This window comes from Sylvia atricapilla, chromosome 5, assembly GCF_009819655.1.
Source record: "Sylvia atricapilla isolate bSylAtr1 chromosome 5, bSylAtr1.pri, whole genome shotgun sequence".
In the NCBI taxonomy this organism is placed as follows: Eukaryota; Metazoa; Chordata; class Aves; order Passeriformes; family Sylviidae; genus Sylvia; species Sylvia atricapilla.
Genome location: NC_089144.1, coordinates 32940285 through 32956812, shown reverse-complemented (window position 1 = coordinate 32956812; position 16528 = coordinate 32940285). Strand labels below are relative to the sequence as shown.

The 16528-nt window shown below is 41.1% G+C and overlaps 1 protein-coding gene across 2 annotated transcripts in view; it reads right to left on the bottom strand.

Annotated features, from left to right (window-relative positions):
• Positions 1-15743, bottom strand: part of TBC1D30 (TBC1 domain family member 30) — a 52588-nt gene extending 36845 nt beyond the window's left edge. For both annotated transcript variants that reach the window (XM_066319118.1, XM_066319119.1), the window contains exons 1-2: positions 15470-15743; positions 12837-13001 (exon numbers count right to left, since the gene is read on the bottom strand). In XM_066319118.1, the coding sequence (XP_066175215.1) occupies positions 12837-13001; positions 15470-15728 (424 nt within the window). In that variant the 5' untranslated portion in view covers positions 15729-15743. The remainder of the gene's footprint in view (positions 1-12836; positions 13002-15469) is intronic.
• Between the last annotated feature and the right edge of the window lie 785 nt (positions 15744-16528).

The window sequence follows — 16528 nt, the reverse complement described above, 5'->3', positions numbered from 1 at the left end:
TAGCGGACAGTATTCTTAATATAAGAGCTGCTGTTGTTTCTATGGCCTTCATGGCAGAGATGAACTCCAAAGGACACACCATGAACACATACGGTCAAAGAGAGTGCTAAGAGATCAGGTTTTAATCATCAACATGTTCAACATGGTGAAACATCTATAAGAAAATGCCAGCATGGGGGAAAATTGAAAATGTACTTGTTAAAAACACACGTGGGATGGAGATAGAAGACACAAGCCAAGCTTGAATACTAAGTAAGAAATTATAAGGATGGGACAGCAGAGAAAAAAGTAGGTCATGAAGAGTTTTGGATATGAAAGCAACAAGAGAAAGACAGACTAGATCTAGAATGACCATAAGGAAAGCACATGCACTAGCAGTCCTGAAAATATACATACAAACACTAAAATGGGTGATTAATCCAACATCAAAGTCCACTTTATGTTTAATTCTTTGTTCATATATAAGTTGTATTCCAAAAGGAGGAAAGTACATCCAACAAAAAAGGAGCTTGCAGAAGCTTCCAAATGCTGTTTCACATGCTTCTAATAAACTCTTAATCAGAGAAAAATGATAGATAAGTGGATAGATATCTCCATGTTGTAAAATTGGCTGTGTGTCTGTAATTCAACAACAGCATCTAGGTTTCCTATTGCATTTTTTAAATATGGTTCAAATGCATAAATAAACTCTGAACTTATAATTGGCACTTGAGGAACAGTGATGAAGAAAATAAAAGGAGGGGGAGAATCAATTTATTTCACTATTGCCTTCATGTGCCACCTATTGCAGTAAAGCTAGAGTAGATAGCTGCATCTCATGAGCAAGCTAGAAGATGTTTCATACAAGCACTGTTGAAGCCCTTTAACTGCTATATATTTTAACTGCTGTAGTAACCAGTAGCATAAACGCTAGAGCTAACAACTGGAATAAAAGTCATAGCAATGCTTACATGGTCAATAAAATATAGAGAGAACACCTCTTAAATTAAATACAAAGTAATGAATTTAAGTGAGAGCAAGTGATCTTTTTGTCAGAGAAATTATTTGTGGCTACAAAAGAAATTCAAAACATTATTTTGGTAAAGCATCTATTAAGAAGAGAAATTGTTGAAGAGGCCTACAAAATAAAAAAAAAATTGCTGAAAAATATAATTATAAAACTTAAGAAATGTTTCCTAACCTTGCTAAACAATATGAAGTAAATGCATATCCTGGCCAGTACTCACACTCCAGAATCCTGCTTAAATGCTACATGGTAATTTAAAAATATAAATCACCAACTCAGCAGAAAAACTAATGCAATACATGAAAAAAAGAATTCTGACAGGTATGATTTGTAGTTATGCTTAAGCTAATATTGCAGAAAAATGGAGGTCATAGCAGGTCCCAGATCTAAAACTGAACTTCTCTTCCTTTACTAGAATCTGATTATTTGCTTAGCATCTAGCATACAAATTGACTTTTATAGTGTGAATCACCAGCTTTATTGATCTGAACTGCTATTTCAGAAACAGCAGGATTTTCATCTGCCCAACATAATAAGAAAAAGCAAAATTATCCTATATCCCCAAGACAAGATTTATCCACAAATAGAACACTTGGAAAGATTTTAGATTAAAAATTAATTGCCAAGGTTGTCAAAATTATTAATGACGAAATCTCTTTGCTTTGGGCCAGGAATTATGGAAATGGACCATATTTATACATAGATTCATACTTATTAGCAGTAATGCTAAGGACATGCAGCCAAGACTAGGTTCAGCCCATGGAAGGCTTTCATCAGACATGTAGCAAAGAGCCAGTCTCTCCTGCACTGCCCAAGGACAAGAGTCCAGCTCCCAGCACAGATCCTCTCTCCCAGTACACATGGCCTCCACAGGAACAGAAACATGACCCTCTCTGGAGCTGGGGAGGGGAATGGTGCTGACCCCAGGAGAAGCTCACACAAGCACCATACAGCTCGTGGAACCACAGCCTTGATAAGTCAATAGCAAGGCCTGCACCACCACTCCAGTTTTTGGATCATGTATGCACTGGTTCCCATTTGTAGATGCCATTAGTTCAATCTAGAAAGTTCTGCATGTATGTGAAGCTATTGCAACCCCAAGTCCTCCAGACCACCTAATTCTCTTCATCTCCCAAGTGGGCAACAACTTCACAGAGCATACTCTCCAAGTGTTGGAAAGAGAAGCAGCTAGCAAAGCAAAGCAACCTCAAACCACCACCTCCACTTCCTGAAAAAAATACACACGTTAGTAATTTAAGCAAATTTGATGCAGAGGTTTTTTCATGAAGTTTGTGAGATGAAGAGGAGTAAATAGCTATCAGCTCCAACATTACTACTCAATGATTTTAGACTCAACAGCTAAATGACAAAACTTCAGTTCATAACCTACTCTTACAGGGCAAATGTATTGAATTGGATGTATTTAGGATTAATCAAAGGCTCATTTAGTACTGAAGCCTAGAGCCATTAAAATTGATTTTGAGCATGTACAACACCACACAAGTACAAGAGTGGCCAACAGCAAAGCTCTGACTATTAACTTACTACTGCAGAGCTTGGGACAACTCGTTTCATTTCTTTAAACATGTGCTTCTTCTGCCAGCCTTCAAGTAATCTTGTATGATTGTTTTTCAAAGAGTCTTGTACCCTCTATTTGTCTAGTGATTTCTAGTTTGTCCAACTCAATAGTTACCTGACTTCTAGACCTCTTTAGATATACTATAAATATCAGTAATATTTAGCTCTTCAGATTAGTATACATTTTTAAAAGTATCAGCTCTGTACATTGATTGCTTCCCCACTCTGATTTCCTTTAGTTTCACTGTATAATTATTTTTCCTTCAGGACTTAAGGTCCAATAGCTATTTTGGCCATTGAACATTGGATAAGACAAGAAATTAGGAATAACATGTTGGGGAAAAAAATACCCAAACACAACTAAACAACAAAAAACATGCAAACACACAAATAAAATGTCAGCTATTAATGATGCCTAATCCAGCCCAAGAACCAAAAACTGCTCATGGTACATATTTGGCCATATGTATTGTATGGACGGCAAGGAAAACACGTTGATCAGTACCAGGGTCTATGATTTTAGGAAGTTACCAATAATTTATAGAGAGCTAAATTTAGAAGCTGTTTCACTGCTGAAAAAACACAGCAAGAAGGTTCCAATTTTTTCTAACAAAAAGACAAATTATAGGCTTGTACATAAGATGATCTAATGTGGAGATGGAACATAGACTTGACTTCTCTGGCAAATTTCAAGGGCATGTGAGGAGCACTCATTTACTGTTCAGTAAATCAAATTCAGGTTAGTAACAGCTTCAAGGAGAAAAACATTTTAAAAATCTGAGATTCACATTTAACTCTTCCTTTAGAGCTGCTCCAGTGCAGAATTATAAGCAGGACTATTGATCCAAACAGACTGAGTTCCACAGCCCACTTTTCTAGCATCTTGTTTTTAAACACCAAGCTATCTCAAAGCTGCAGAAACATAGCTGCTGGCACTGCCTGATGCTCCATAAATCAGTCTATTCCTAGCACTAATTATCCAAAGCAGCTGTTATCTTCCATTTGATCTTCAGTATCCAGGAAATCTTTTCTTCAAAGGCTAATGCAACCAAAGAATGTTTAACGTGTACCACTTGGAGATAAAATGCATCTGTGTTACATAAAGGCCATATACCCTGTTGGGTATTTTCACTGAAATGCCATTAGCCCCCCTACAAGTTCACAATGTTTGGGCTTATTTTCTTGGTCTTTTTTGTTTGTTTGTTTGGGGTTTTTCGGTTTTGTGTTGTTTTTCTTAGAAAAGAGCATTTCAGTAGGAAAAAGAACAGCATAGTTTCTTGTACAGAAGTGTAACCCCCAGCAGAATAAAAGAGGAGGCAGTGCTCAGCTAGACAAGTGTGAAAGACTATGCATACGATCTAAGAGAACTTTTTTTCTCAGATTGTTTCCACATCCAAAAGCTTGTCAGAAAAAGATTAAGGACTGAAATGACATTATATTACAGTTATGCAGCTCACACAGCCACCCCTGCTGCGAGCTTATACACACAAACCCTTACATGTCGATTGTTCAACATTTGCCACAGATGCCATGGCTCTCACTATCCGCAGGTATTGGAGCAGATCTACCATCAGTTCAGAACTGGAAATATTTGTGAAATATGAATGGACTCGGGTGCATTTCTCACACATCACCGCTTCCCATGTGGCCTTTGGCACCATTGGTTGTAGAGCCAGCCTCCTTGCAAATTGCTAGTTAGTGCAATGAGCTCCTAGGTTCAGCCTGGCTGCTGATAACGCCTCGCAGCAAAGCACGCAGACACTTTTGCACACAGACATGCAGGCTGAGCCCTTTGCTCAGCTGGGCCCTGCACCTCACTCCTTCCCCCATGGCCAATACTCACCCTGCCCCAGGGCAGACATGCAGCTGCTGGGCTGCAGCAGGATGAGCTGTTTCACACTCTCCCTGAACCTACATGGAAACTGGCACTTCACCTCATTTAATCACAATAATCTCTGGGTGACTGAATAAAAGCTCTTGCAGTTTTTCAGGGAACTATTAGACTAACAAAACTTTACTGTTGATCAGGTATCGATCTGAATAGCTGCAAACGAGTAGAGGGAACAGCAGTGCCTGCCAGTTATCTCTACTGTCATGACTGACTGACAAGGACTGTAGACAGAGAACACGCTGTTCTGACTTTGTTGCCTCCAAACAGCAGCATCCTTCCTCTAGCATGCCTCCTCAACTGGAGCTAATGAGATTGCACCTCCCAAAGTCACTGCAGTACCCGAGTAATAAAAGATCACTGGTTTGAGGACCACTTTTTGCAGGCAAATTGGTATAGAAATACTACACGTATTGCTTGATAAGTAATCCAAAAAGCTCCACACACAATAATCTGTTGCATTAATCCCTATTTCTAATACTAAGGAAGTGTTTTATATAACAAGCACTCCCCAACACATCAACTTCTCGTGGCACAGCTGTTATGAAAAGTGTCATTCAGTGGAGTCAAAATTCTACATGCATTACAAAGCTAATCCGGTGAGATTAGCTATGACTTTGCAACAGCAACAGGATTATTGTTACACAGAAAAATATGGAGAAGCAGCTAAGCAGTCAGCCTCCAAGATGTATGCATGCCCAAAATAAACACAACCTCCAGTGTAGCACTAACTCAACTAATTTCATTGTTGTCACAGCTGCTAGCACACTGACAAAGGGTAGTTACAACATCCTACACCAAATGTTGCAGGACAAGAATTTGATCATGACTCTCTGTGATCTGTAAATCCCTACACTGAATAATCTGTATTTTCTGTCACAAACCAGGCCTAGATTGAGCAGCCAGATTATTGCTTACAGAATGATTTGCTGAATTTACTGTTCAGTTCCATGATAAACAATTAAATATTTATTCTGCAAAGTATTTTTTATGTTGTAACCACATTGGGCTGTTACAATCCCACCAAGTTTCTATATCACTAAAAAAACCTGCTGAACTATTTATTAGAGAAGAAGGGAGGGAGGAAGTGAGGAAATAATTAATTTGCAGTTAAAAAACAATGGCTAATTCTCTCACCACTCACATGGCCATTGCAGGGTGTACCTTTCATTTTAGAGGCTGAGGCCAACTACAGAATACACCTACACAACACACTTCAGACAGGCCAATTTAGCCCCACTACACCCTCACCCCACATGTCTGCCATGTCCCAGGGCAAGCATTCCAAGTGGGGTGAGATAAATGGCTGCAGGAGCATGGCCATCCATTTCACAGGGCCCACAGCTTTACAGAAGTGAGACACCACAGATGGTTGACCAGGGTCTGTCTCCCAGGTCTCATCACACTGCTGGTGAGGAGCGAAGGAAGGGCTGGTATGTCTCACAGGAGCCACCTGTTTCTGTGTCAGGCACATTTGGGGCCAAGTTTGAAGCTCAACAGGCAGAAGTGAACAGGCAGCTGAAGGCTCTCCTTTCTCAGAGGCAAGTGCCCTGAGGTCAGCTGCATCTTTCGCTCAGCTTCCACCTAGCACTGAAACCCTGGCACCTCCCTTTCTGAGGAAAACCTCACCTCTCCAGACACAGCAGCTCACTGAACTGGAAACTGAGTGGCAGCAGTGAGCCAGAAGGCAGCGCCTTCAAGGACATAATGATCTCTTAGTCAGCAGGCTCCCAGGAATTTACCAGCAGCAGTGACCCCAGCTCTGAATGCAGCCAATTCCCTATTAACGGTAGCAGTAGAATGACGCTTTAAGAAGTGCCAGTCAGGTGTAGTCCTATACCCTGTGCTGATACTGAGCACAGCCCAGAGTACTTCAAACAGGGCCTTTAACAAGGGCAATCTTACCTCTGGCTCCTGATGCTAGTTGAAGTGGCCACCAAGAGTTTGTTTAGTTAAATCCTGAAAGCCATTTTCAAGAATTGCTCAAATTTTAGCCAATTATGAGATGGTATTTGTTCTAAGGAGGCTAGGAGGTACTTTTGGCAGACACAAGACACTTTAGTGGTGAGAGTTAGGGAAAAAGTAGTTAAGAACGTATGTGACGCAGAAAAATAAGGATTCACATAACCCCTACAGACTCAGAAGGAAAACATATGGCTTAGGAATGCATGTGGGTTCTTCAGCTCCCTAACCAGCCTGGAAATCCTAGTGCTGAGCAGCTAGGGACTGAGCTGCAGAGATGGCTTGCTGAACATTCCCAGGAAGATCTCTATAATACAGTTGGTTGAAACCACTTTAATGGAAAGGTCTGACATAAAATATCAGTCTGTGGTCCTTCACATCCAAATGTCATCTTTGATGTAAACAGATTTCTAAATGCTAAAAGCATGATCTTGACTCTTTTTAGTAATAAACATTTTATCATCTTACTTGAAAATGGCTCGTTACATAATATAAAATGAAAAAGGCATCTGAACAAAGCATTTTAGTTTGAAATGCAAGCTTTCAGAATTTTGCTTCATAAGCAATTGACTCTTGTGAGTGGGTGTTTTATTTCATGCTGGAACAAGATATTTTGGTTGCTGTATCCTTAAAGCAGAATTTCCCTCAAAAGTGAGGATTCCAGGTTCTGTAATGTTCCAAACACTTAGTTCCTGCCACCTTTTGAATCTGATATTCTGCAGTGACGCAGACCACAAGAACTTCTCAGTTGATATATAACCAAATCAGACAGCAAACCCAGCCTCTTTCTTTCAAGAAAAAAGAAAGAAAATTTATTTTTTCAATACCAGAAAAGTAGATAAACTTTACTTCACCTTACGGTTTAAGAAACTGAAATTAGCCTCAAAGTGGCCTCTGAGAGGTACCAAATCTGCACAATCACACAATTTGCCGGGTTTGTAAGGAAACTGACTGCACAGTTTGCCAATTTAGAATTTATATTACGGCTTTGTTTTTACGGCAAGAGAAGAAGGCAGTCAGTTTAAGTATTTTTAATTAGCCTGACAAGGGCTTCTATTGACTCACACACCAGTCAGCATTGTAGGGCTAGCACAGATCATCCTGAAGAGGTGGCTGGAGACAGTGGAGTGGGGTGGTCTCTGCCCCTAGAGCTTACCAGTGCTACTGCTCATCAAGTGATCAAAGACGTCAACATTCATTTTTGGCAAGATCATACTCTGTGTTCACATCACATCAGCAGCACAATCATACTTTAAATCTGGGTACTATATTGATAGTTCTCTAGAAGGATATCCTAGGAGAGGGATGGGACACAGTGCTATTCCAGAACTTTACTGACTTGCTGCTCTGTTAAACCACTCCCCAAGTCCCAGCATCCTGGCTGTGCTGCTTAAAGACCAGTTTCAAGATGATATTCTCATCAAAAGAAAACAACCATGGAATTCACTGCCTAAAAACTCCTCAGGATTATTCTGTTAGTGATTAGTTGTCAGTCTGCTTTCTACATAGCTGTTATTATGTTTGACAACACTCAAACTCTCTCCTAGTCTGACAAACAGATAATCAGAATACACAATCTAATTTATATTAGCAAATACTAAACATGACACACACCTACTTATTGAAACATTTTTTCATGCCCTGATGCACAGTAATAAAGGTTGCTGCTTGCAGTCCTTCTCCTCCAAGCCTAATGTTAAAAGAAAAGTAATCTTTCTCAGCCCGGGCTCCAACTGCAATTGAATAAACTTTCAGATTTTCCAGAATCTTTGCTGTCTGAAGCTGAATGAAGTATGATGGTCAAATGGCATTTAATTTTATATTCATCACTATAGGTGGCTCTTTTGAAGGGCTCTTCAGTAATATTTTCAAAAAATACACAATTTTTTAATAATTCTGGGTAACAGTGAACAAGTCAGTTAAGATCACACTTAGATCTAAAGTCATTCTGCCTGTGCATGCCCATCTCAAGGGACCAGCAGGTGGACTTCACCATCCCAAAGAACTGCTGCCCAGTGGCCCAGTGCAGCTGACAGACCAAGCACACAACTTCCATCCCCACTGAGCCAAGCTTCAGCATCACTAAATACAGGTTTTCTCCTTTTCTAACTGCTCCATTACCTCACTCTAGGCAATCCAGCACAGAACCCAGAATGGATCAGAAAATCCTTGCTAACCAGTGCCCAGCCCACCTCCACTAAACTGCCACAGCACAATATTCCCTGAGTAACTCATTTCTTCACGAAGAAATTAAAAAATTAAACCAGAGCAATTGGGGTGTTCCAGGTTAAAGTATATTTATACAACTGCAACAGTACATCAAACCACTGGGAAGTGAGTGGGAAGATACAGATAAGCCACAGGCAAAATTTGATATGCATGAATTACTACATATGTACATAAGTACTTGCCCCATGTTGCTAGACAGCTGATCCAGAGTGAAATCAATCATCGAATCACAGAATACCAGCCTGGAAAGGAACTCCAGGATCATCAACTTTTCCCAACAAAAGAATGGTCTAGACAAGATGGCCCAGCATCCTCTCTAACCAAATCTTAAAAGTATCCAGCATTGAGGAATCCACTTTCCTGGAGAGATTATTTCAGTGGCTGATTGTTTTCATTGTGAAAAATTTTCCTCGCCTCCAAGAATCATTTACCCTATGAACTAAAATTTGTTAAATTCTGGCTTGGTTTTGTAACCATGTTGAGGGAAGAGGAGGGATGGAGAAAATGAGCAAGTAGGTAATTAGTACATGCAAGAAAAACACGAGGAAGAACATCTGAAGGGAACCAAGGAATAACGTGAAGAAAACTCAAGGACAGGAAGGGGTAGACACTGCAAGATAGAGAAGATGCAGGGATGGGGAAAATGGAACAGAGCTGAGAAGCACAATATTTAAAGACTGGGTCATGTAAGAAAAGCTAACAAAGCATTTGACATGAAAAAAAAAGAGACAGGACACAGAGACGCAGTAGGACGGATGGAATAAGGGAATGAGGAGACAGAAAATAGAAATTTAATCTAGATGTACAAGTACTTTTGCATGTTAAGTTGCACTTTTCCAGGTACACATGGTAATGTGATCTTACTCAGTTCTTTCCTAATCAATTCATGCAAGTAACATCAGCCAATGCTTTCTCAGTCTCCTTCCTGTGAGAAAAGTTGATGCTTTAGACACAGAATCTCATTCTCAGAAATTGAGGAGACTTCATAAGCCCAGCCTTCTACTAGGAAACTGTCCATGTCCTGGGGACATGCAAGGTATAAATCTATGCCCAGATTATGCCAGTTCATGCTGCCTTTCTATCCAGTTAAGATACACTTAAAGAGATTGCAAACACCACTAATAAATACAGATATAACCCTCTTAATTTCTGTAGTTGGATTCCAAAATATTCACTTCCTTTAGTCAGGAGCTTCTGAATAACTGACAACCATGTGGGAATTAATTATCTCAGTCATAATCAAAAAGCCATTTGTCACTGTTTATCATCTATTTCACATATGGAAACTAATATTTCCTTTGTGAATAACGTTTATTGACCATCTGATGCTAAATCTTTTCATCCAATTTTTGTCTGACCACATTTGGAAAGCACTTCCTTTCATGTTTAAGGAAGGTTGATGGCTTTTGTATCCTTATCAAAACCAGAGGTACACCTCTAGTTCTGCATAAAATAAAATATTCTGTCTCCCTCTACTGGCTCTGCATTAAATCAGACCAGAAAAAGGAAAAGAAAAACTAGAAAGAAAATGTTTACTCTTATCTTAGAGAATTCTATACAGAAGCAATGGTCAAATAACAGAAGATTAGTATTTTAATGATAGCTTCTAAACAAGTATTACAAGAAAGAATACTAAGGATCTTTCTGAACACAGCATGAGGCCCATTTAAAGTTATTACAAGTACATAGCACCACCATAGTGACACAGCTATGACAGAGAAATTATTCATATAGTTGGGAATTTTTCTACTAAAACTATTTTTTCATTAAAAATACAAGAGAATGTTAATGAAATTTCTGTTTCTGTAACTTCAGCTTATTTTATATTGAATCAGATTTAAGCATTCCTGCTTGCTTCCAGCCAGACTGACTTAATCTGAATGCTTTTACTTCTAAATAAATGATAAATAATACATGGTTTTGGTTTGGGTTGTTGGCTGTCTTTTGGGGTTGTTTTAATTGAAACCAATCAAAATTTGTGATTCAAGGAACTTCTGGTTTGCAATTTGATCAGTCAAAATATATTTAGTTATGAAAGCAAGCTGTTACTATAAAAAATACAAGAGATGTCTTTCACATACTCTTTAGATAACAGATGGAAAAACTTGGGGTTTTTTACTGAATTCTGCTTTTCTGAAATGGTATAATTAAGTGCATAAAGCACTCTGCTTGTTTCTAATATGGACTTGAAATAGTTTATAGTGCTCCTGAACAAACATATATCTTCTCCAAATATATTATTTCCCTAAACAAGTCAAAATCACAAGAATAAGAGAAACAAGTGCCATATTTGCCAAGAGGCCATCACTGTGATTTTTTCTCTTATTAGTTTTCTTGCTTGGAGAATTTTATTTATATTTGGGTAAAAAAAGGCATTATTAAAATGAAACTCTTCATTCATATATCTCACAAGCTAGAAATACAGGACAGTGTACTGATTTTATCATATGTTCTACAGAGCAATTTATTGCTCCTTTAACAAAGCCATGACCAGTCAGGTGTCCAACCAAAACATATTTCACTCTGCAGTGATTTTTATTTTCTGTGGTAACACTTATTTGTATGCAAAACACGCATCACCTGCTAAGGAGAAGGGGCAGGAGCATAATGAGAAAGACAGCAAGTTATGAAGTTGTCCCTGGCAACTGTTCCTCCACGCTTACCCACTCCAGGGTTCAAGTGCTGCAGGTGCTGTGCTGGCTATCAGTGGCCCTGAAGCACAAACAAGTCAGATGTGGGCTCCCAAAGCTGCCAGAGGCCAGGCCTCTCCTGTGCACACAGCAGGGACCAAGAGCCAGCACAGCTCTAAGACTGAGGAGGGGATGGCTTTGTGTGAGCTGCTCACAGATCCTGAACTTCCAGACACTGAACACAGTTTTGAGCATAGGGTTTTTTAAACAGTACCCATCATTTTCTCTCTGTAGAAATTGATTAAAGCATGATAGACATTCTGTCAGAAAATAAGAGATCAAATTTATCAGCCCTGTAACTTCTGAAATAACTGAATTTACCACAAGGAGTTAATTTGTAAAGCAGTAATCAAAAAGGGTCAGACAGAATTTCCATCTTTTCACGAAACAGTATTTGTTTGCAATTGGTCTGTATGGATTACTTAAGGGTAGCATTCAAACAGCTGAATGTGAACTTAAGGTTATTTGAAAACTACAGTTCTACCTCTACACAGAGGTTCCACTATGTGGGGGAAAAAGCATTCAGAATTTACAGTCAAATCCTCTAAATATGTAGAAAATTCAAGTAGTCTCATTTAGAAGGAGACCATAGTATATGCTTCCATACTAGTGGTATGGAGGCCTTGGTTATCAGGCTGATGATAAGAAAAGAGTTCTTGAGAAGAAATATGCCTACACAGTAGATGACAGCCATGAATTTTCATGCCATGTTTAAGTAAAACAAAGGAATGCTTTTAAATGCTTAAAAATTAAGTTTGACATTAATACACAAGCTCTTACCTTGACTACACTAGCACATGCCACTACAGTAAAATTATTTTAGTAAAGTCTTTACATGCACCTCAAAGCTCCTACAGACATTTTTATGAAAAGACCATGCTTTATTTACTGTACCTGAACATTTCTGTACCTGTCACGCTGCATGTTAATGAAAAAATAAGATGGAATATTAGGTTATTTTCACATGTGCTTTCCAAAGGCATAATTTCTATTTATTCTTACATATGACATTACATGCAGTTTTACTTTAAAAGAACTACCAAGAAGCACTTCAGTCTATCTTAAGATGACAACTTTGCCAAGTCAAATAAAAAGGTTTTACTGTGCAGGAAAAAAAGGCTAAACAATTAAAGAACAACACTTCTTCTCTTTCCCACACAATCTCCCGGAAACCCTCAAAACACTGATGCTGATAAAGAGCTTTGAGGGACGTAGGTTTGTTTTGACTAACACTCTTCACCTTGGAACAACTTGGTAGAAACGAGTTACACAGAATTAACAGCTGAGGCTACAGCAGTTTATCCAGCTGAACTAGTTGAACTTTGCCTGTTTCCAGGTACTACTGACATCATTAGGAGTCAGTCATATCTAAGGAACAGCATAGCCCGGCCTCTTGAGTTTAAATTAAGTGTGAGGGCTTAAATGAAACACTGCCTACATTAATGAAATAAACTATTTACACTAGTACACAGATAGTACTTACAACGTTTCTGGGAAACTGCCTGTAAACAAGCTGTGACAATGTCGCAGTTCTTCTGGACTTTTTGTACAAGCCTGTCTTTCTGCTTCAGAAGACGGAGCAACTTTGCTGATTGAACGGAAATTCTGTAATTCAGTTCTCGTTTTATAGTTGTTAATTCATCAACATCTGCCAACAAGCAGAGAAAACAACTTCAGTACAGGCCAAAACATTCACAAACAGCTTATTGTAGTTGACATGCAAAGACACTTGCCCCACAGACATTTACAAATACAAGCTTTCTATAACTTGCAAGTTCTATTGGCTGGGGTAATTCCCAGTTATAAACACTTTCAGAATCTGAGCCTAAGTCTTTAACTTTCTTTTGAACAAAGTACTTCAATTTATTGTACAGAGTAAAAGTCTTAACAATTATGCTGTTATAAACTAGGAACGTGACAGATATAGACAGAATATATATCTATAAGAATGCAACCAGGGGATATATGTTAGATATAGTACCTTCCAGAATGGACAAAATATACATTTGTAACAGACAAGGGAACCTGTTCAAGAAGCCACCTACAAAGCTACAACAAATGCAACTCCAGAATAAACCCTAAGTGGGAAATTCTTTCCACTAAGATGCAACTAAGTGGCTTCAGTCATGGCTCAGTTATCTCCACTGGTCAGTTACAGTGCCACCAGATCCCTTCAGTTCATCAAAATGTCTCAGTTTAGTTCTAATATTCCTGTTATGCCCCCATGAGGTGAGCTTCAGGACCAGAAAAGGGAGTCCTCCACTCTGTTCTCAGAGGCTCTCCCCACCAGAGAAATCCTAGGTCTTGCCTACCACATGTTGACCCACTTCAGCTCCTCCCTGTAATACCCTGGCACAGCTTGCCACCAGCATCCACACAGCTGCCTGCTCCCTGCAGCTAAGTTTTCAAATTACCACTTTCAATGCACTTTCAATCCTGTCCCCTGACACTGGAAAGAAAATCAACCCAAAAATGTATTCTTCAGTAACCTGAACTAATTGAGAAAAATACGTATGCATCCAAGAAAAGCTGCTATCAGTGGGATGGTAAACAGCTCAGCTCACATGGCAAAACTTTTCAGTAATTCTGGAGAGCTTAATGAAAAGGAACAAATTTAGGCTGATGAAATGCCAAATGACCATCAACCACAGGCTAGAGAAAAGCATAACTGCAAGGATGAGGGAGCCACTGATAAAACAATACTTGTATTTTATGGCCACTACCCTGTTTCAGCACCTGCTGCCTCAGAGGGAATTCCCCAATCACTTGTACCAGGGCAAACGTAATTTGAAACTAGTATCTCTGGATTTGAAAGGGAGGAAAAAACAAAAAAAAAAAAACAAAAAAAAAAACATAAAAAAAAAAAAAAAAAACAGAAAAAAAAAAAGAAAAAAAAAAGAAAAAAAAAGAGAAAAAAAAGAAAAAAAAATAAGAAAAAAAAATAAGAAAAAAAAAATATGCATTTGTACAATTTATACAGTTGCATTTGTAATTTATCCCACTCGTGCCAGTTAGCTGTGCCTGTAAACCAATAAGCTGGCAGCAAAACTAATGAGTTGAAATACCACAAAATATATTCCTGAACAAGAAAATTTCCTGTTTGAGTCACCAGGTTGCCAAAGGACACACGAAAGAACTTGAGCTACATCCTAGTAACATCAGATGGCGTGTCATCTCATTAGGAAGCCAAACACGGAAGCAGATAGCTGTTTGCACAGCTCTGAAAAACAGGCTTATTTAGTCACCTCTTGGGTTTTTTCCCTCATCAAAAGCAAAAGGGATTAAACATCAGGAGACAAGGGGCCTTTGTTCTCTTTTCCTCTTCATTGGATCAACTTGGAGTTGCACATCTCAGTCTTTCACAAACGTGCACTGTTGAGGCTACCTAACTTTCATAAGATTCTTTGAAAATTTCATTTCGATTTTGACTGACTCCAACGTTTACATTTTTTGTTACACTTCTCTTTTTTCCTGGAAGACTGCCGACCTCCAATAAGCTTTACAGTCGTGCAGTTTAGTTTATGTCCAGTAGAACCAAAAGACGCTGAGAAAAACTCTCTCTTAAGATACTGTATGTGTAGCATCTCTTCTAGATTCAGAAAAAAAGGACTGAGTGGAAGAAAGGAAAAGAAAGGAAAAGAAAGGAAAAGAAAGGAAAAGAAAGGAAAAGAAAGGAAAAGAAAGGAAAAGAAAGGAAAGGAAGGAAAGAAAGGAAAAGAAAGGAAAAGAAAGACTAGACAATTAATCATTACTGTAAGTGAGGAAAAACACCAAACTCGCAGAAAGACAAAAGCTTAGGCAGTCTGCCACAGAAACTAGTAGCAGACGACCTTAATTCGGCTCCTAGGGCACCTGAAACAAAAGAGGGGAGAACAGCACAGGAGGCCCTAATCTGAAGGAGCTCTCAGCTAACAACAGGTGGGAAGCTTCTGGGAGCCACGGCCATGCAGAAAGCCGGGATACGGACACACAAACACACACGGACACGTGCGCGCAGGCACGGAGGGCACCTCGGGCAGGACTCCCTGGAGCGCACAGAGGAAAAGCGAGGCGGCAGGGGCAGCTCCCGGCGGGGCGGCGGCAGGGGCAGGGGCAGGCAGGCGGGGCGGGCTGTACCTTTCAGCCGCAGGTACTTGACCTGGCTCGGCCGCTGCTGCAGCTCCCGGAGGGCGCGGGAGCGGGCACTGCCCGAGGGGGCGGCCGCCTCGGCGGCGCTGTACAGCTCGGTGAGCAGCCCGCTCACCAGCGACGAGGTGCGGCTGGACCGGCCGCTGCCGGCACCCGCCTCGTCCTCGTCCTCCTCCTCCTCCTCCTCGGCCAGGCTGTCGGCACTGCTGCCCGCCCTGCCTGCCGCGCCGGCCTCCGCCGAATCCATCTTCCGCACCGCGGCCGCCGGATTCCGGACTCGGCCCCTTCCACGGTCACACGCCGGGGTGGGGCGGGCAGGGGAAAGGGAAGCAGGCGGGAGAACCCAGGCAGGAGCGCCGCGCCCGGCTCCGCTCCCTCCCCGCGCACCGTGGTAGAAGCCGGGGCGGGGGCGCCGCACCTGCCGAGGGGCGGGGACCTCGCTCCGCCTCGGGGCGGTGACACCGGGCGCCGTGACACCGGGCGCGGTACCCGTGCGCTGTGCGGCTGCCGCGGCGGTCACCAGCCTTCTGCCGGCCGTCCCGCTCCTGCTCCTACGCTAGAGGGGCGGCCCGGTTCTGCCAGCAATTCAGTACCTGTGCTGTGGCCGGTCCCCGAGACACCGCCCGTAACTCGGAGAGGATGGCGGGGTCCGCACGGCCGCCAGAGCTGGGCGCGCCTGGCTCTGGCTGCGGCACCCATGGCGGCCCAGGAAGGCCCGGCCACACGTATAACAACCCGAGTAATTCAGGTCAGAAATCGACAGAAACACACAATGGGTAAGGCTGAGGGATTCAACCTCCCTGCTCAGGCAGGGTTATCCCAGAGCACATGACGCAGGACTGCGTCCAGACGGTTCTTTAATATCTGCTATGAGAGAGACCTCCACAGCCTCTCTGGGCAAACCTGTTCCAGTGCATAGTCACCAGCACAATAAAGAAGTTCTTCCTCATGTTCAGGTGGAACTTCCCGTACATCACTCTCTGCCCCGTTGCCTCTTGCCCTATTGCTTGGTTGAGATGGCCGTTTTTCTACCGAGAAGAGCCGGCT